A 21,624-nucleotide genomic window follows, 5' to 3' on the forward strand; every position below is an offset into this window, starting at 1 on the left:
GGCTTTTAGTCCCTGTAGAAACTCCAACATGTTGGTTTATATAAAAAAAAGTTCAAACTACTGCACAAAAACTTTATGGGTTTTCACTCCATTGACTTCTCCTTTTCTAGTTTCTATGACTGCTAACCCTAATTCCCAACATCAGATACGTTTTACAAGGACGTATGACAGCATGGAATGGGAAAATGTCATTCAGCCCATCAATCCCCCTCCATCCATAGACCATGTAACATTTGCCTTATCATGGTTTCTACCTAACACACTCCACTCCCGAGGGAGTGGAATGCAAATTATCTCCTTTTTATAATGCTAATTGGGCAAGACTTCACGATATCTATCAAACTGGCTTACAACCAACTGAGCCAAGTTGATACTATGTCTTGGGGTCTAGACAGAGTAGATAGAGAGAAGCTGTTCCCATTGACAGAAGGGTCGAGAACCAGAGGAGACAAATTTAAAGTAATTGGCAAAAGAACCAAAGGTGACGTGAGGAAAAACTTTTTTATGCATTATGGTTATGATCTGCAATGCACTGCCTGAAAGGGTGGTGGAGGCAGATTCAATTGTGGCTTTCAAAAGGGAACTGGATGAGTGCTTGAAAGAAAAAGATTTGCAGAGCTCCGGGGAAAGGGTGGGAGAGTGGGACTAGCTGGATTGCTCTTGCGGAGAGTCGGCGTGGGCTCGACGGGCCAAATGGCCTGCTTCTGTGCTGTAACCATTCTGTGATTCTATGATTATCTTTGGTTATTTTCATTGAGAAGACATTCCTGTGTCCCCAGAAACTCAGCAACTAATGTGTTCCATAGAGTGCTTGATTTTCTCTGCTGCACTTGTATTTCTAACCTTCCATCCTCTTCGCAACCAGATATTTATCCCATCTTTTTGTTTTAAAGAAATGAATCGACACAACATGAACTGCTTTTGCTAGGATTCTAACCCATATGTCCACTACTTAGTGCAGATGGGGAACAAAACTCTTTTGCAATCTCTTGCTCCAAATTTCATAATGTTCTAAATCTGCCAAGTAAAACCATGAGAAAGGAAAGAGGCCATCCAACTTCCTCTGTCACTTGGATCCTGTTTCAGAACTCATTCTGACCAATGTTGCCTCTTTTTCAAATGAATTTCCCTTTACTCCTTACTGGAATTAGGAATCTGTCTAATCCTCTTTTAAATAATATTAGAGTTCTGCAGAGGGACAATATACTAGAGGGTTCAGAGACTGAATCTATTTGGTTAGAGTTAAGGAACAGCTGTTACATTGCTGGGGGAGGATATAGAGGAACAAATCAGTAGGCAAATTTTAGAGAAATGTAAAATAATAGAGCAATAATAGTAGGGGACTTCAATTACCCTAATATAGACTGGGATAAAACAGTGTAGAGGGCAAGGAGGGTGAAGAATGCCTAAAATGTGTATAGGAGAACTTTCTTAATCAGTATGTTTCTAGCCCAATGAGGAAGGAAGCAGTGCTGGATCTAGTTCTGAGGAATAAAGTAGGGCAAGTTGAGTGTGTTTCAGTTGGAGAACATCTGGGCAATAGTGATCATAATATAATTAGTTTTAAAGTAGGTATGGAAAGGGACAAAGAAAAATAAATGGTGAAAACACCCAAATTTCAATGATTTGAGAAGGGATCTAACACAGGGGGACTGGAAACAAAGATTGGCCAGGAAAACAGTAAATGATCAATGGCAGGTCTTCAAGGCGGAGATAATTCAGGTACAAACCAAGCATATTCCCATAAGGAGGAAAGATGGAGAATCCAAAGCTACACCTCTCTGGATGCCAAAGAAAATAGAGGTTTAAAAGAAAACAGAAAAAGGAGAATTATGACGAATGTCGGGTCCAGTTGGAATGTCGAAAACCAGGCAGAATACAGACAGTGCAGGGGGAAATTGAAAAAGGATATAAGAAGGACAAAGAGAGAGTATGAGAAAAGATTAGTAGGTAACATAAAAGGGAACCCAAAAATCTTTTATAAACATATAAAAAGTAAGAGGATAGTTAAAATAATGGTGGGGCCGATTAGAGACAAAAAAGGAAATCTTGTGGAGGCAGAGGGCATGACTGAGGTACTGAATGAGGACTTTGCATCTGTCTTCATAAAAGAAGAGGATGAAGTTAATATCACAGTAGAGGAGGAGGGAGTAGAGGATAGGATAAAAATAGATAGAAAGGAGTGCTAAATAGGTTAACCACTCATCCAGTCCAGATGGGATGCATCCTAGGTTGCTGAGGAAAGCAAGGGTGGAGATAGCAGAAGCTCTGATCACAATCTTTCAATCCTCCTTGGATATGGGAGTGGTGCCAGAGGACTGGAAGATTGTAAATGTTACACCCCTGTTCAAAAAAGGAGATGGGGATAAACTTGGTAACTACAGGCCAATCAGTCTAACTTCAGTGGTGGGAAAACTACTAGTGACCATTGTCAAGGACAAAATTAATTCTCATTTGGAGAAGCATGGGTTATTAAGGGACAGCCATTACGGATTTGTTAAAGGCAAATCATGTCTGACTAACCTGATTGAGTTCTTTGAAGCAACAGAGAGGGTTGATGAAGGTAGTGCAGTAGATGTATATATGGACTTTCAAAAGGCATTTGATAAAGTACCACATAACAGACTTATTCGGAAAATAGAAGCACCTGGTATTAAAGGGACGATGGTAATTTGGATACACAATTGACTAATGGATAGGAGGCAGAGAGTAATGGTGAACGGATGTTTTTCTGTCTGGAGAGAAGTATGCAGCGGGGTCCCCCAGGGGTCGGTATTAGGACCATTGCTTTTCTTATACATATATATATATTGTACTCCTAATACCCAAGTCCAGGTCATTTATATATATATATATATATAAATGACCTGGACTTGGGTATTAGGAGTACAATTTTGAAGTTTGCAGATGATACAAAAGCTGGCAATGTAGCAAATAGTGAGGAGGATAGTAGCAGACTTCAGGAGGACATAGATAGGCTGGTGAAATGGGCAGACACATGGCATATGAAATTTAATGCTGATAAGTGTGAAGTGATGCACTTTGGGAGGAACAACGTAGAGAGGCATTATAATCTAAATGGTGCAAGAGCAGAGGGACCTGGGAGTGCATATTCACAAATTTTTGAAGGTGGCAGGGCAGGTTGATAAGGCAGTTAAGAAAGCATATGGGATTCTTGGCTTTGTAAATAGGGCCATTGAATACAAAAAGAAGGAAGTCATGCTAAACCTTTACAAATGACTGGTTAGGCCTCAGCTGGAGTACTAGGTACAATTCTGGGCACCACACTTTAGGAAGGATGTCAAGGCCTTAGAGAGGGTACAGAGGGGGTTTACCAGGGATGACGGACTTCAGTTATGTGGAGAGATTGGAGCAGCTGGAATTGTTCTCCTAGCAGAGAAGGTTAAAAGACCACCTAATAGAGGTAGTCAAAATAATGAGAGATTTTGATAGAGCAAGTAGGGAGAAACTCTTTCCTCTGGTAAGTGGGTCGGTAACCAGAGGTCATAGATTTAAAATAATTGGCAAAAGAACTTGAGGGGAAATGAGGAGAAATCTTGTCAGAGGGTTGTTAAGATCTGGAACGCACTACATGAAAGGGTGGTGGAATCAGATTGCATAGGAACTTTCAAAAGACAATTGGACATGTGTTTGAAGAGGACTAATTTGCAGGGTTATGGGGAAAAATCTGGGGTGTGGGAATAAATTGGTCAGCTCTTTTTCAAAGAGCTGGCACAAGCATGATGGGCCAAATGGCCTCTTCCTGTGTTATAGGATTCAATGATTCTAAATGCATCCGCCCTATCAGTATTTACTGCATCTTGATACACCTTGATTCCATACATCAACAGCTCTAAAGACAGGTTTTAATCTTGATGACGTGCTGTTGGCAACAGCCACTTGACACTTGCGTTGCGGACAGCATGTGACAATATAGAAGAGGTGAACTATATACTCCCAAAAGTATTCAGAACCGCAAATTTTGTGCATAGTGAATAGCAGAACAATTCTCTAACTGGCCCAGTAAGAACTTGTGGCACGTGACAAAAGAAAAGCCAGTGCATATAGGCCTCTGCCACGCAAGGGAGAATATAAAAACACCACAGGTTAAGTGTAGCTCTTGCCCGTACTGACGCAATTATTGTTATTAATAATTATAATTAGCTAATGAAATCGGATCAAGCAAATGCAGTGTTGTTGCAGATTTTGTATTCCATTCATGCATCTTGCAAGTACACACATTACCATTGCGGCATAGTATTTCTTCAGTCCAGATGAACTGTGTGTGTGAACAAAGCAAAACTGAGTGAGATTACTTGGATTTCTGCAATGTTTGTGGGCTTTCTGCTTCAAAGAGAAGCTGTGGTACATGTTAGTTGAAATCTGATGTGCATGTGTTTTATTTTTTAAAGGAGTTGCAGAGGCAGAGTCAAGAGCTGGAATTTGATATCTCACTGAAGGCTCTTTCCATTCTTCGCTATATAACTGATCACATTGACAGGTGTGTAGCATGACCAATACTGTGTGTAGCAAATGCAATGTTAATGAGGAAGCATGTTTTACATAATGGATGGTACTAGGCTGAGAGAAATTTTGTAGTTTTTTTAAGTCTTTCAATTTTGTGCTTATTGAGATGAGGGATGTCAATACTGGAATGGAAAGCTATCCATATTCTGCAGGTCCATGAAGCCCTCCCAGTATTGGTTATATGTTGAATACTATGCCCCTTGCACTATTCCAGCAAGACCCTCTAAACCTATATCAGCTCTACACCAGTGTAACAGTCGCATTTAACACACCATCCTTACCACCTCTTTGAATGAGATTGCTAATTTAGCATCCACTTTTGTTAACTTGTAGACAGTATTTTGTTGTGGATTTGTTAACTAGGAATTTAGTTGATATTGCCCAGATTTTTTCATTTTGTTCCCTTATAGCACAGGTCATCACACTGGGGTTCATAAGACCATTAAATTCTTTTCCTGTTTGGGGCTGGGCATCCTGCTTGCTTTGAGCAGCATCTTGTGGGAATGTTGCATTTTATACTTTTTCTGATTAACGCTTTGTTTCTGTTGCAGTTTGTGTGTATATAGCCCTACAACCCTCTGAGATCTCTGCACTCCAATTCTAACCTCTTGTGCATTCTTGATTTTGTTTTTTATTCATTCATGGGATGTGGGCTTCGCTGGCAAGGACAACATTTATTGCCCATCCCTAATTGCCCTTGAGAAGGTGGTGGTGAGCCGCTGCCTTGAATCGCTGCAGTGCGTGTGGTGAAGGTTCTCCCACAGTGCTGTTAGGTAGGGAGTTCCAGGATTTTGACCCAGCAACAATGAAGGAATGGTGATATATTTCCAAGTCGGGATGGTGTGTGACTTGGAGGGGAACGTGCAGGTGGTGATATTCCCATGCGCCTGCTGTCCTTGTCCTCTTAGGTGGTAGAGGTCGGGGGTTTGGGAGGTACTGTCGAAGAAGCCTTGGCGAGTTGCTGCAGTGCATCCTGTAGATGGTCCACTCTGCAGCCACGTTGCGCTGGTGGTGGAGGGAGTGAATGTTTAAGGTGATGGATGGGAGGCCAATCAAGCGGCTGCTTTGTTCTGGATGGTGTCAAGCTTCTTGAGTGTTGTTGGAGCTGTACTCATCCAGGCAGTGGAAAGTATTCCATTACACTCCTGACTTGTGCCTTGTAGATGGTGGAAAGGCTTTGGGGAGTCAGGAGGTGAGTCATTCGCCTCAGAATACCCAGCCTCTGACCTGCTCTTGTAGCCACTGTATTTATGTGGCTGGTCCAGTTAAGTTTCTGGTCACTGGTAACCCTCAGGATGTAGATGGTGGGGGATTGGGCGATGGTAATGCCGTTGAATTTCAAGGGGAGGTGGTTAGAATCTCTTGTTGGAGATGGTGATTGGCTGGCACTTGTCTGGGGCGAATGTTACTTGCCACTTATGAGCCCAAGCCTGGATGTTGTTCAGGTCTTGCTGCACGCAGGTACGGACTGCTTCATTATCTGAGGTTGCGAATAGAACTGTACACTGTACAATCATTAGCGAACATCCCCACTTCTGACCTTATGATGGAGGGGAGGCCATCAATGAAGTAGCTGAAAATGGTTGGCCTCCAACAACCACTACCATCTTCCTTTGTGCTAGGTATGATTCCAGCTACTGGAGAGCTTTCCCCCTGATTTCCATTGATTTCAATTTTACTAGAGCTCTTTGATGTCAAGGGCAGTCACTCTCACCTCACCTCTGGATTTCTGCTCTTTTGTCCATGTTTGGACCAAGGCTGTAATGAGATCTGGAGCCGAGTGCTCCTAGCGGAACCCAAACTGGGCATCGGTGAGCAGGATTTTCATCGCTCCACCGCTGGCAGCCAACTGCCTAGGCCTAAACTCTGGAATTCTCTCCCTAAACCTCCACACCTCTCTACCTCTCCTCCTTTTAAGATGCTCCTTAAAACCAACTCTTTGACCAACACCTGTTCTAATATCTCCCTATGTGGTTCGGTGTCAAATTTTGTGTGATAATGCTCCTGTGAAGCGCTGTGAAGAATGTTTTACACTATTAAAGGCACTATATAAATTCAAGCTGTTGCTGTTATATATGTATATTCTTTTTGAAGTATTTGCAATGATAGTACATTTTTCTTTTGGGTAGTTGACACATCATTTTGAATCAGACAGAGGAGGCATACTCTTGAACATAACTCCTAAACTCCTTTCTGTGAAGGAAAAAAATCTAAAATCCTGAAATGTGACTGAGTGTCTGAGCAGTCTGAATTGGTGTTGGTATTTTTGTTATTACTTCCCTACATGTTGGTTCACCTGGTGGAACATTGGCCCTGGAGCCGATACAATTCTAAAGGTAGGTATTCCAGAAGTTAGCTGCCACAAACGTGGGTTATTGTGACCATCTAAGTCGTGCCAGTAGTTTGCTATTTTCTTTCGTTATCATTTGGCTAGCTTAAATAGAAAGAAAGAAAGAACTTACGTTTATATAGCACCTTTCAGGACGTCCCAAAGTGCTTTCCTGCCAGTGAAATACAGTGTTATCACTGTTGTAATATAGGAAACGTGGCAGCCAATTTGCGCACAGCAAGGTCCCACAAACCGAGGTCCCATAATCCGAATTAGTTGTTGGTTGAGGGATAAATGTTAGCCAGGACAACAGGAGACTCTTTTAGCGGAAGGCAGGTCCTGGTCTTTGTCAGCAATTAAGGGATAGGAAGGTCATTGTGCTGAAAGCATTGGGTTGGGTGGAATTCCAGGGCTGGGAGTGCTGCACTGTTGGAAGTACTGTCCTTTTAGGTGAGATGTTAAACCAAAACCCTATCTAACCTCAGGTGGATATAAAAGATTTCATAGCACTATTCGAAGAGGAGCGGAGAGTTATTCAGATGTCCTGGCCAACATTAATCCCTCAACCATTGAAACAGATTATCTGATCATTTATCTTATCGCTGTCTGTAAGACTTCACTGCGTACAAATTAGCTGCCGCTTTTTCTACATTACAACAGTGGCTACACTTCAGAAATACTTAATTGGCTGTAAAGTGCTTTGGGATGTTCTGAGGTCATGAAAGGTGCTGTATAAATGCAGGTCTTTCTTTCTTTTATATAAATGCAGGTTCGTTCTTTTATTTTCATTTAAATACCCCAACCAAATTCTGACAATACTTACCCAATGAGATAGGCAAGTTTGTATGCCAACCTCTGGTTTTCAATAGAGATACCTTTGTTGTCTTGTTTCTGTTTACTACCCTTTGTCTCTCTTTGCCTGCAGCTTGCCATTGGGAGTCCAGACACGGCTGCTGAACACACACAATGTCCCTTGCATGCTGGTTCACCTGGTGGAACACTGCCCCTGGAGTCGTTATAATTCTAACGGTAGGTATTCCAGATGTTATTTGCTACAAAAGTGGGTTATTGTGACCATCAAGACATGCCATTGTTTCGCTAGTTTTCTCCCTGTCATTTGGCTAGCTTAAATACTGCCGATCTGGAGACTCTTTTAGCTGAATGAGGACCTGGTCTCTGCCAGCAGTGAAGGGAGGGGAAGGGCATAGGGTTGACAGTATTGGGTTGGGGGTAATTCCAGCTCTGGCAGCGCTGGTTTGTGACTTTGAGAGATATCTGCAAACCTTGAACATGGGCTCTATTTTCGTACCCGCGATCGAGTGCGTTCGTGGCGGGGGGACTGCGAAAATCTGGGATTCCCGGTGCGGGTCCGGAGCCCGGCTCCAACCCGCCCCATTTCCGGGTTCCCCAGTGACACGCTCACATGCGCGCGCAGCCCCCGCATGTGGGACTCCCGCCGGCAATTAAAGCCGGCGGGGTGCCACTTAAAGTACTTGAACAGATACTTCAGGTTGTTTACAGACCTGATTGACTTGATATTTTAGGAGGGATCGGATTTTGCAATTAACTGAGACTGTTTCCCGTACTGGGGGAAACACTCCCAGTTCAAATGGACGTGTTGCAGCCACCAGCCTGTGGCAGCTGCAAAGGTCCATTTGACAGGGGTGGGGGGAGACCCTCACTCATTGCAGGAGGCCGCTCTGTCACTTTGGACAAAGTTTGGCCTCCACCCTCCTCCTAACAATCAAATGCATAAACTTGCACACTTACCCCGGTGTCCAGACACATTTACCTACCTTGCGGACCCCCTCAAATGTACATCTTCCGGAGGGCGAACAGCATCACCAGCCTCGCCGGCCACACTGTCCACCTCTGACAAGTGGAGCTCCACAACACAGTGCTGTGACACATCCACCTGCACAGCAGGAGGGAGGGCAACCGCAGAGAGAGATGCGTCGCAGAGGGCACTACCCTTGCCACAGGGTCTACAGGCTGAGGCTCAGCTTCCATGGACATGTAGTTGTGGACATCTGCAGCCTCCTTCATGCCGAGCTGCTCCTGGCTGGCCCGAGCGCTATCTTCTTACCTGTCGCTGTCAAAGTCACCATTGCCCTCAACAACTTCTCCTCCGTATCCTTCCAGGGTGCCACCGGGGACATCGCCGACGTCTCTCAGTCGTCTGCACAAAAGAGCCCTGCAAATACACCTACACCCACTCGGCAGTGACACAATGGGTGGCATGAGTTGTGGGTCTTCATAGTGATCCTCAGGAAAGGGCATTATTGCATAAACCAGACAAGATTCGCAAAGATGTGGCAGTAGTGGTGCCAATATAATATGTTATGTGAGTCGATCAGAAATCAAATATAGGTAAACACCATGACAAACCCTCAAACACCCTTCATGCTCACGACACGTTTGCCTTACGCTTCCTACTGCACATATGTGATGCATGCCCTGTGGCTGCAGCACAGGTAGTGGCAGGTTGAGTGAGGCTGACCGTGAAAGAGATGCATCAGAGGGTGAGTATGAGATTGTATGAGGATTGGGTTGAGTGGTAGTGGTGGGATGAGTACTGGCGAGGTGAGTAAGTGCAGGTAAGATGAGGATGAGCTTTGGGTGTGATGGGTGATGTGATAGAATAGTGTTGGCAGTGCAGAAGGAGATGTGGGGTGGGGGCGGTGATGTGGCAGACGGAGTGTAGGGGAATGAGTAAGTGTACTCACTTCGGCTGACCTACTTAGGTGATTGAAGCGCCTCCTGCACTGTATGCAGGTGGGCGATATGTTGGTGGTGCTGGTGACCTCCTCTGCCACCTCGAGCCAGGCCTTCTTGGTGGCTGAGGCAGGCCGCTTCCTCCCGCCCGCCGGGGGAGAAGATCTCTGTTCTCACCCTCGTCCTCACCCCATCCAATGATACCTGGAGTGAGGCATCATCAAACCTGGGAGCAGCCTTCCCCCTGGGTTGCTCCATGCTGTAATTTTTCCTATTTTCTGCAGCATCAGTCAGTGGAGGACTGCCCCTTTAAATAGGGCTGCTCCAGCTGACAGACCTTACTGTGCATGCGCAGTCCGCCCGCCGCGGGAAACCCGGAAACACAGGTAAGTGGCTCCAATTATCCTGTAATTGCGTACGGAGCACCCCGATTTCACCGGGCACATTACCCACGCGCCCAGTCGACCCCCTGCTGAGAACCCGCCGCCCTGCTAATATCGAGCCCATGGTGTTTTGTAATGGGTTTGTGTGTGTCTTTTTTTTTCTTTCTCGCCCTTTTACTCACTTCTGTTCTCGCGCTCACACTTTTTTCATGCATTTTTTTTGCACTCGCTTGCCATCTTTCTTTCATACTTTTACAGTTGTAAAAAAATATAAACATTCTAATTACTATAAATGAATATAAGAGACCATAAGACCATAAGAGATAGGAGCAGGAGTAGGCCATTTGGCCCTTCGAGCCTGCTCCGCCATTTAATGAGATCATGGCTGATCTGATTTTTACCTCAACTCCACTTTCCCGCCTTTTCCCCATATCCTATGACTCCCTTGCTGATCAAAAATTTGCCTAACTCAGCCTTGAATGTATTCAATGACTCAGCTTCCACAGCTTTTTGGGGTAAAGAATTCCAAAGATTCATGACCCTCTGGGAGAAGAAATTCCTCCTCATTTCCATCTTAAACGGGCAACCCCTTATTCTGAGACTATGCCCCCTAGTTTTAGATTCCCCCGTGAGGGGTAACATCCTCTCAGCATCTACCCTATTGAGCCCCTCAGAATCTTATGTTTCAATAAGATTTCCTCTCATTCTTCTAAACTCCATGAGTATAGACCCAACCTGTTCAATCTTTCCTCATAAGACAACCCTTCCATACCCGGAATCAACTTAGTGAACCTTCTCTGAACTGCCTCCAATACAAGTATATCCTTCCTTAAATAAGGGCACCAGAACTGTAGCTGTACTTCAGGTGTGGTCTCACCAGCACCTCGTACAGTTGTAGCGTGACTTCCCTGCTTTTATACTTCATCCCCCTAGAAATAAAGACCAATATTCCGTTTGCCTTCCGGATTACCTGCTGCACCTGTATGTTGACTTTTTGTGTTTCATGTACGAGGACACCCAGATCCCTCTGTACCGCAGCATTTTGTAGTATTTCTCCATTCAAATAATATTTTGCTTTTTTATTTTTCCTCCCAAAGTGGATGACTTCACATTGTCTCACATTATATTCCATTTGCCAAATTTTTGCCCATTCGCTTAAACTGTCACTATCCCTTTGCAGACACTTTGTGTCCTCCTCGCAACTTGCTTTTCCACCTATCTTCGTATCATCAGCAAATTTGGCCACAATACACTCTGTTCCTTCATCCAAGTCATTGATATATATTGTAAATAGTTGATGCCCCAGCACTGATCCCTGCGGCACCCCACTAATTACAGATTGCCATTTTGAAAATGACCCTTTTATCCCGACTCTTTGTTTTCTGTTAGTTAACCAATTCCCTCTCCATGCCAGCAAAATACCCCCAACACCATGAGCTCTTACCTTGTGCAGTAACCTTCTATGTGGCACCTTATCGAATGTCTTTTGGAAATCCAAATATACTGCATCCATTGGTTCCCCTTGATCCACCCTGCCTGTTCCTTCCTCAAAGAACTCTAATAAATTTGTCAGTCACGATTTCCCCTTCATAAAACCATGTTGACTCTCCTTGACTGTATTATGAGTCTCCAAATGTCCTGCTACTACTACTTCCTTAATAATGGATTCTAGCATTTTCCCAATGACAGATGTTAGGCTAACTGGTCTATAGTTACCTGCTTTCTGTCTCACTCCCTTCTTGAATAGGGGTGTTACGTTTGTGGTTTTCCAATCCGCTGGGACCTTTCCAGAATCTAGTGAATTCTGGAATATTACAACCAATGCATCCACTATCTCTGTAGCCACTTCCTTTAAGACCCTTGGATGCAAGCCATCGGGTCCAGGGGACTTGTCAGCCTTTAGACCCATTAATTTACCAAGTACCTTTTCTCTAGTGATAGTGATTGTTTTTAGTTCCTCCCTCCCCTTTACCCCTTGATTATCTACTATTATTGGTATGTTATTAATGTCTTCTACTATGAAGACAGATACAAAATATCTGTTCAGTAGTAAAGAGTAAAGCACAGGCAATTAGTACTTTCAAAATTCATCATTTTTAATTTAAAAAACTCAAATGAAGATGAGGAAAGACTGTCTCTGAATCCCTTTTCTTGCTCTCTTGCTCTCTCTCTGATTCCCCTTCTCTTTGTTTGTCACAGGTGTCACTAAATGCAGCATTAATATTTTTAACTGTTAGCATAACACAACTGATAATCAGGGGTAATTAATGCTTCTTTGCCTCGAAATTCAACCAGTTTGTGTCATTTTTGAAAAATGAACTCAAATTAACATGAGAAAAGACATTTGCCCTCTCAGTTTAATCTATTTAAGTTTATAGAGCACTAAACAAAAGCTATAACAGTAGCCTTTCTTTTTTTCTCACTCTTGCTTGTGTATGCAGACATACTCACCGTCTCTCTGTATTAAAAGAAAACACGGAATATAAAACTGAGGAAAGCTTTTGAAATTTGGAAAAAAAAACAACCAAAAACTCCTAGAAACTAAAGAAAAATATTCCACCAGGATAACTGACTGAATGTTTCTGATACATTCTTGTAAATTAGATACACTGCACATGCTCAGACTACACAATCCAAATTTAGCTCAGTGTCACAGCTCTGGACAAAAATGTCAAGTCCAACCTCCAACATTTGGGAGATACTTAATTTTATATAAAAACTTTAATGAAGGCATTAAACAACATGGCAATTTAGTGGATAAATTTAATCGCGTTATTGTGAAAAATGTAAATTTTTAATGTTATTTTTGTTTAAACCAATAAAAACATGGAAAAATAATTTTGGACATCAGAAATTTAAGGTATTGAAGGGGGAAAATGGCAAATCAAAAAATTTCAGATGAAACATTTTCAAAGGATTTTGAGAAAGACAATTTAGTGCCACCCAGTCGCCAGATTGTTCAATTACAGGGAGCCATAGAAAACACAAATGCACATTAATCTTTCTGCTGAGTGGCTTGCCTTGACTGCAGCCAATCAAGTAGAGCCAAGGTACTGAATTCATTCAAGTCTCATTTATTTTGAGAGATAAGTGGCTAATTTCAAATTTACTTTGTAAAGTTACAAATTTGCAAAAAATAGTGACTTTGCAATGAGATGCCCAACTTTTCATCAGTACCGCTGGGCACTAAAATGCGGGCATCAGAGCCCTTTGCAGTGACTCTGGTAATCTTTGGACAAAATGTCACTATAATCAGAAAACAGATGATGGAGTGATAATGAAAAAGCAGCAAATTCAGTAACCATGAGCAGTTTCTTAATGTGGTTTTTGAAACATTTTTCATTCCATTCTCTTCTGACACTAATTCTTGCTGAGGGAGGAGGGATCACAGCTGAGCCCAACCATGTCTTCACCTCATGTTTCCCACACATTGCTCATTTCCAGCAGGTGTCACTGGGGAGCAATCGGGATCAGGAACTCCATCGCAGCATTCAGTTGGTTCTTAAATGATTCCAGGGTTTTTGCCTCCACACAGAGAATGAACTTCCAGATAGAGCAGTGAAGAAAAACTCCCATTTACAAGCTTAAACCTTGTCATATATGTTATTGACTTAGATGAAGGAATAGAGATTTGTGTATCCAAGTTTGTAGATTATACTAAGTTAGGAGTTACAGTAAACAGTGTAGATTGGAGCAGGAAGTTACAAAGGGACAGATAGATTGAGAGTGAGCAAAACTGTGGCAGATAGAGTTCAACGTGGGGAAGTGTGAGGTCATCCACTTTGGATCTGAGAAAGACAAATCGGAATATATTCTTAATGGTGTGACTGTAAAAGCTTCTATAAATATGTCAAGAAAAAAAGATAAATGAAGACAAATGTAGGTCCCTCACAGTCAGAAATGGGAGAAACTATAATGGGGAACAAAAAAATGGCAGAACAATTAAACACATACTTTGGTTCTGTCTTCACAAAAGAGGACACAAATAACCTCCCAGAAATGTTAGGGAACCAAGGGTCTAGTGAGAGGGAGGAACTGAAGGAAACCAATATCAGTAAAAAAAAATAGTGCTAGGGAAATTAATGGGACTAAAGGCTGACAAATCCCCAGGGCCTGATAATCTACATCCCAGAGTACTAAAGGAAGTGGCCCTGGAAATAGTGGATACATTGGTGATCATCTTCCAAAATTCTATAAACTCTGGAACAGTTCCTACAGACTGGAGGGTGGCAAATGTAACCCCACTATTTAAAAATGGAGGGAGAGAAAAAACAGGGAATTACAGACCAGTTAGCCTAACTTCAGTAGTGGGGAAAATGCTAGGGTCTATTATAAAAGATGTGATAACAGAACACTTGGAAGGCATTAACGGGATTGGACAAAGTCAGCATGGGTTTATGAAAGGGAAATCATGCTTAACAAATCTACTGGAGTTTTTTGAGGAGGTAACTAGTAGAATAGATAGGGGAGAACCAGTGGATGTGATGTACTTGGATTTTCAGAAGGCTTTTGATAAGGTCCCACACAAGAGGTTAGTGTGCAAAATTAAAGCACATGGGATTGGGGGGAATATACTGGCATGGATTGACAATTAGTTGACAGACAGGAAACAGAGAGTAGGAATAAACGGGTCTTTTTCTGGGTGGCAGGCAGTGACTAGTGGGGTATCGCAGGGATCAGTGCTTGGACCCCAGTTATTCACAATATATATCAATGATTTGGATGAGGGAACTAAATGTAACATTTCCAAGTTTGCAGATGACACAAAGCTGGGGTGAAATGTGAGCTGTGAGGAGAATGCAAAGAGGCTCCAATGTGATTTAGACAAGTTGGGTGAGTGGGCAAGAACTTGGAAGATGCAGTATAACGTGGATAAATGTGAGGTTATCCACTTTGGTTGTAAAAACAGAAAGGCACCATTATCTGAATGGTGATAGATTGGGAAAAGAGGAGGTGCAACGAGACCTTGTACACCAGTCGCTGAAAGCGAGCATTCAGGTGCAGCAAGCAGTTAGGAAGGCGAATGGTATGTTGGCCTTCATTGCAAGAGGATTTGAGTACAGGAGCAGGGATGTCTTACTGCAGTTGTACAGGGCCTTGGTGAGACCACATCTGGAGTATTGTGTGCAGTTTTGATCCCCTTATCTGAGGAAGGATGTCCTTGCCATGGAGGGAGTGCAACAAAGGTTTACCAGACTGATTCCTGGGATGGCAGGACTGACGTTTGAGGAGAGATTGGATCGACTAGGCCTATATTCACTAGAGTTTAGAAGAATGAGAGTTGATCTCATCGAAACATATAAAATTCTAACAGGACTAGACAGACTAGATGCAGGGAGGATGTTCTCGATGGCTGGGGAGTCCAGAACCAGGGATCACAATCTCAGGATACGGGGTATGCCATTTAGAACCGAGATGAGAAATTTCTTCACTCAGAGGGTGGTGAACCTGTGGAATTCTCTACCACAGAAGGCAGTGGAGACCAAGTCATTAGATGTATTCAAGAAGGAGATAGATATTTCTTAATGCTAAAGGATATGGGGGAAAAAGCAGGAACAGGGTACTGAGTTAGACGATCAGCCATGATAATTTTGAATGGCGGAGCAGACCCGAAGGGCCGAATGGCCTACTCTTGCTCCTATTTTCTATGTTTCTATGTGGGACACTAAGAGCTGTGGCGGAGCTAAGCGATTTAGGTGTTCAAGTATACAGATCATTGAAAGTTAGTGCACAGTGAAAGTAAACAAAAAGGCTAATGGAATTTTGGCCTTTATCTCAAGGGGGTTGGAATTCAAAAGTGAGGAATTGATGCTTCAGTTGTACAGAGCCCCTAAAGGGTTAAATTACGAGGACAGGTTGCATAAGAACTTGGCTTGTATTCCCTTGAGTTTAGAAGATTCAGGGTTGATCTTCCCCTTCTGAAACCATGTTGGCTACTGTTAATTATAGGATCAGGAGAATTACATAGATTAAAAGAAGAGGCTTGTGGTATTGCCAAGAAGAATAGTAAGTCTGAGGATTGGGAGAGTTTTAAAAACCTGCAAAGGATGACCAAAAAATTGATGGAGGGAGAAAATAGAATATGAGAGTAAACTAATAAGAAGTATAAAAACAGATTGTAAGAGCTTCTACAAGTATGTAAAAAGGAAGAGAGTAGCAAAAGTAAATGTAGGTCCCTTAGAGGCTGAGACAGGAGAAATTATAATGGGGAATAAGGAAATGGCAGTGGCGTTAATCAGATATTTGTATCTGTCTTCATAGTAGAATCATAGAAAGGTTACAGCACGGAAGGGGGCCATTCAGCTCATCGAGTCCGTGCCGGCTTTATGCAAAAGCAATCCAGTTAGTCCCACTTCCCCCCCACCTTTCCCTGCAGCCCTGCAAATTTTTTCCTTTCAAGAACTTATCCAGTTCCTTTTTGAAGGCCATGATTGAATCTGCCTCCACCACTCCCTCGGGCAGTGCATTCCAGATCCTAACCACTCGCTGTGTATAAAAAAAAAGTTTTTCCTCATGTCACCTTTGGTTCTTTTGCCAATCACCTTAAATCTATGTCCGCTGGTCCTTGACCCTTCAGCCAATGGGAACAGTTTCTCTCTATCTGCTCTGTCTAGACCCTTCATGATTTTGAATACCTCTCTTCACAACCTTCTCTGTTCCAAGGAGAGCAACGCCAGCTTCTCCAGTCTATCCACATAACCGAAATAGTGGGGAGCCAAGGTTCTAATGAGAGTGAGGAACTTAAAGTAATTAATATTAGTAAAGAAAATGCACTGGAGAAATCAATGGGACTAAAAGCCGAAAAATCCCCTGGACCTGATGGCCTACATTCTAGGGTTCTAAAAGAGGTGGCTGCAGAGATAGCGAATGCATTGGTTGTGATCGTCCAAAATTCCCTAGATTCTAGAACAGTCTCAGTGGATTGGAAGGTAGCAAATGTAACCCTGCCATTCAATAAAGGAGGGAGAGAGAAAACAGAGAACGACAGGCCAGTTAGCCTGACATCAGTAGTCGGGAAAATGCTGGAATCCATTATGAAGGGCATGTTAATAGGGCACTTAGAAAATTATAATATGATTAGGCAGAGTCAACATGGTTTTATGAAAGGTAGGTTGTGTTTGACAAATTTATTAGTTACACCCTCAAAAAACTCTTAACAGGGTTGATAAAAGGGAACAAGTGGATGTGGTATATTTGGATTTTCAAAAGGCATTCGATAAGGTGCCACACAAAAGGTTGTTATACAAGATAAGGGCTCATGGGTTGGGGGTAATATATTAGCATGAATAGAGGATTGGTTAACGGACAGAAAACAGAGAGTAGGAATAAACGGATCATTTTCAGGTTGGCAGGCTGTAACTAGTGAGGTGCCGCAAGGATCAGTGCTTGGGCCTCCGCTATTTACAGCCTATATTAATGACTTAGATGAAGGGACCGAGTTTGCTGATGATACAAAGCTAGGTGGGAAAGTATGTTGTGAGGAGGACACAGAGTCTGCAAAGGGATAAAGACAGATTAAGTGAGTGGGCAAGAAGGTGGCAGATGGGGTATAATGTTGGGAAATGTGAGGTTATTCACTTTGGTAGGAAGAATGGAAAAACAGAATATTTTTTAAATGGTGAGAAACTGTTAAATGTTGGTGTTCAGAGAGATTTGGGTGTCCTCGTACATAAAACACAGAAAGTTAACATGCAGGTACAGCAAGCAATTGGGAAGGCAAATGGTATGTTGGCCTTTATTGCAAGGGGGTTGGAGTACAAGAGTAAGGAAGTCTTGCTGCAATTGTACAGGGCTTTGGTGAGACCACACCTGGAGTACTATGTATAGTTTTGGTCTCCTTACCTAAGTAAGGATATACTTGCCTTAAGAGGCGGTTCAATGAAGGTTCACTAGATTGATTCCTGGGATGAGAGGGTTGTCCCATGAGGAGAGATTGTGTAGAATGGGCCTATACCCTCTGGAGTTTAGAAGAATGAGAGGTGATATCATTGAAATATAAGATTCTGAGAGGGCTTGACAGGGTAGATGCTGAGAGGCTGTTTCCCCTGGCTGGAGAATCTAGAACTAGGGGGGCATACTCTGAGGATAACGGGTCGGCCATTTAGGACTGAGATGAGGAGGAATTTCTTCACTCAGATGGTTGTGAGTCTTTAGAAATCTCTACCCCAGAGGGCTGTGGATGCTCAGTCGTTGAGTAGACTCAAGGCTGAGATTGATAGATTTTTGGATTCTAAGGGAATCAAGAGCTATGGGGATTGGGTAGGAAAGTGGAGTTGAGGTCGAAGATCAGTCATGATCGTATTGAATGGCAGAGCAGGCTCGAGGGGCCATATGGCCTACTCCTGCTCCTATTTCTTATGCTTTTATAGAATGTACAGCACAGAAACAGGCCATTTGGCCCAACAGGTCCATGCCGGTGTTTATGCTGCACATGAGCTTCCTCCCTCCCTACTTCAACTAACCCTATCAGCATATCCTTCTATTCCTTTTTCCCTCATATATTTATCTAGCTTCTTGTTAAATGCATCTATGCTCGTCACCTCAACTAATCCTTGTGGTAGCAAGTTCCACATTCTAACCACTCTCTGGGTAAAGAAGTTTCTCCTTAATTCCCTAATGGATTTATTAGTAACTATCTTATATTATAGCCCCCAGTTCTGGTCTCCCCCGCAAGTGGAAATATCTTCTCTACGTCTACCCTATCAAACCCTGTCATAATCTTAAAGACCTCTATCAGGTCACCCCTCAGTCTTCTCTTTTCTAGAGAAGAGTTCCAACCTGCTCAATCTTTCCGGATAGGTGTAACCTCACAATTCTGGTATCGTCCTAGTAAATCTTTTTTGCACCTTCTCCAGTGGCTCTATATCCTTTTTATAATATGGAGAGCAGAACTGTTTACAGTACTCCAAGTGTGGCCTAACCAAGGTTCTGTACAAGTTTAGCATAATTTCTCTGCTTTTCTATTCTATCCCTGTAGAAATGGACCCCAGTTTGCTTTTTTTATGACCTTATTAACCTATGTCGCTACTTTTAGTGATTTGTGTATCTGTACCCCGAGATCCCTCCGCTCCTCTACCCCATTTAGACTCTTATTATCCAAGGATTATGTGGCCCCCTTATTCTGCCTACCAAAATGTAATACCTCACACTTACCTATATTGAAATTAATTGGCCAATTACACCATTACGCCCATTCTGTAAGTTTATTAATGTCTTCCTCTATTTTGTCACAGTCCTCCTCGGTATTAACTATATTCCCAGTTTGATGTTGCCCGCAAGTTTTGAAATTGTACTTCTAATTCCCGAGTCCAAATCATTTATGTAAATGATGAACAGCAGTGGTCCCAGCACCGTTCCTTGTGGAACACCACTTCCCATCTTTTGCCAATCTGAATAACCACCTTTAACTCATACTTTCTGTTTTCAGTTTTGGAGCCAGCTCACTATCCATTCTGTTACTTGTCCCCTGACTCTACGTGCTCTGACCTTAGTCATGAGTCTACTAAGCGCTACCTTATTGAAGGCCGTTTGAAAATCCAAATATATCGCATCTACTGCATTACCTTTGTCTACCCTTTCTGTTACTTCTTCAAAGAATTCAATAAAGTTGGTCAAGCATGACCTTCCCTTTTGAAATCTGTGGTGGCTATTCTTTATTTTCAGTTTCTAGGTCATTCATCCCCTCAAGCCCATTCTGCCATTCAATTAGATTGTGGCTGATCTGTATCTTGACTCCATCCACCCACTTTGGTCCCATAGCCTTTAATATCCTTGCCTAACAAAAATCTATCAATGTCCATTTTGAAATTTTCAATTGACCCCCAGCCTCAACAGCTTTTTGGGGGAGAGAATTCCACATTTCCACTACCCGTTGTGTGAAGAAGTGTTTCCTGACATCACCTCTGAACAGCCTAGTATGTTAATATTGTACCAATAATCTTTGTTGAAACCTCATAATTGATTCCATTATTTTACTGCAGCACAAATTTCCCTGTTACTTTTACCTATTGAGCCTATCAGGAAATGTATTATTAATGTTAATTCAATCAGTGAGTCACAGACTAATCCACAAAATCATGTTCCTTAATTCTGGTTTGGAACTGACTTCACACCACAAATATAGCTGTGGTCCTGTGACTAAACTGGAATGAATGCTTTTGAAGTGGTAGTTAGATCAGTGAAACATTAATAGTTTTATGACTGGAAATAAAGGTTTTCTATGTTTTTATTTGGCCTAAACTGGCTCTTTGAGGGCTAAACAGAAAGCCAGTGCTTGGGCTTTATCTGTAAGCAAAGATAATTTCATTATAAGGAGAGTGTTATTTATTCCACTCACCTGGTAATTGAGCTTTGATTAATCTGAGTTCATTATAAGTAGTTCTGCTGTGCTATCTGTGCACAATGATCTTTGACAATAGCTTGGTTTTTTTTATATCAACCTTGCAGTTTTTTTTAGTTCATCCCCAGGATAAAATGTGTTAAGAAATGTTGTGTTCAATACATTTCTCTGGTAGTATTTACTAATGGATTATCGCAGAATGTTGGATTGTAATACTGATGGACTTACAAATGCTGGGTGAGGTCTTTACTCTGTCAGGTCACTCTTCTTTGGGTCTGTTTGTGTCCAATAGGTGAGTTGCAGAAGTACGCTGATGGCATGTGGTACACAGTGCCCTTTGAGGACAGGCTGAAAATAACCAAGCTGGATGGGCAGGTGTGGATTGCACTGTTCAACCTGGTACTGAAGCCCGGGTGCCAGCAGAACTATGACTTCAACAACTTCAACAAGAACCAGTTGCTCAAGGTACAGCACTGCCACACTTTCAGGCAGAGGTTTCTGTTGCCAATTATCAGTTAACGAATAGACTTCCATTTCCTGGGTAAATAATTGGACTTATCAGCTGTCACATCAAGTTGTACAGAGCTGATCTGGCATGTTTTTTCTCTATAAACTTATGTGTGACCTAATTCCCACCCCCTCCCACACTGTTTCTCTCTTATACAGCCAAGGTGACCTGTTCCAGGGCTCTACCAATATGGGCTCCCCTGATTGTCTGAGCTGTATAGGCCGTGGAGGTTCCCAGTTCAATCCTTGGTTTGTGCTGTTAGCTGATCTCAGCCACAACATTGGTAGGGTACATACAATTACCTCATTGCAGTAAAAGAAAATCTCCATTGGTTTGTTCTCAGGGCTTTCCAACAACCCATGCTGGAAGCATGCATGTGTGATTATCAGCTGAAGACCAGTTCAAACTAGGGTATGAAGCCTGTCTGATCAAATGTCACTGTCGGGGCTCACACATTAAGAACGGTCACTTGGGCAGGGTACCAGAGGGCATCCAGGACCATGGAAATGCACCATAACAAGTAATGAATGCTTTCAGGAGAGGAGGGAGGGAGAATTGGTGCAAGACAACACAAAAAGGTATATGAAAGCTACATGGAAATGACTACTTCCTCTAGGTTGCTTCCAAGGGGAGCACATGCTCTGTACTTGATATCTCACTATTTCAGCAAAGCTGAGATTGAGTACTCAGTGAAGTGGTGGTGTGTATGTCTGGTTTCCCCCACCCCCTCTCCTCCTTGTACCTACTCCCACCACCCCAGTGAAACAGTATGTTTGGTACCTCACCATACTAAGCCATTGCACTGCCTAGATATACTGGTTTA

At 42.7% G+C, this 21,624-nt stretch overlaps 1 protein-coding gene across 1 annotated transcript in view; it reads left to right on the forward strand.

The window, feature by feature from the left end:
• zmynd10 (zinc finger, MYND-type containing 10) overlaps positions 1 to 21,624 on the forward strand; it is a 65,226-nt gene that overhangs the window by 15,285 nt on the left and 28,317 nt on the right. The window contains exons 6-8 of the mRNA XM_067998954.1: positions 4,413 to 4,501; positions 7,782 to 7,885; positions 20,586 to 20,758. Of these exons, the coding sequence (XP_067855055.1) occupies positions 4,413 to 4,501; positions 7,782 to 7,885; positions 20,586 to 20,758 (366 nt within the window). The remainder of the gene's footprint in view (positions 1 to 4,412; positions 4,502 to 7,781; positions 7,886 to 20,585; positions 20,759 to 21,624) is intronic.

The sequence above is a fragment of the Heptranchias perlo genome, chromosome 17 (genome assembly GCF_035084215.1).
Source record: "Heptranchias perlo isolate sHepPer1 chromosome 17, sHepPer1.hap1, whole genome shotgun sequence".
Classification (NCBI taxonomy): Eukaryota; Metazoa; Chordata; class Chondrichthyes; order Hexanchiformes; family Hexanchidae; genus Heptranchias; species Heptranchias perlo.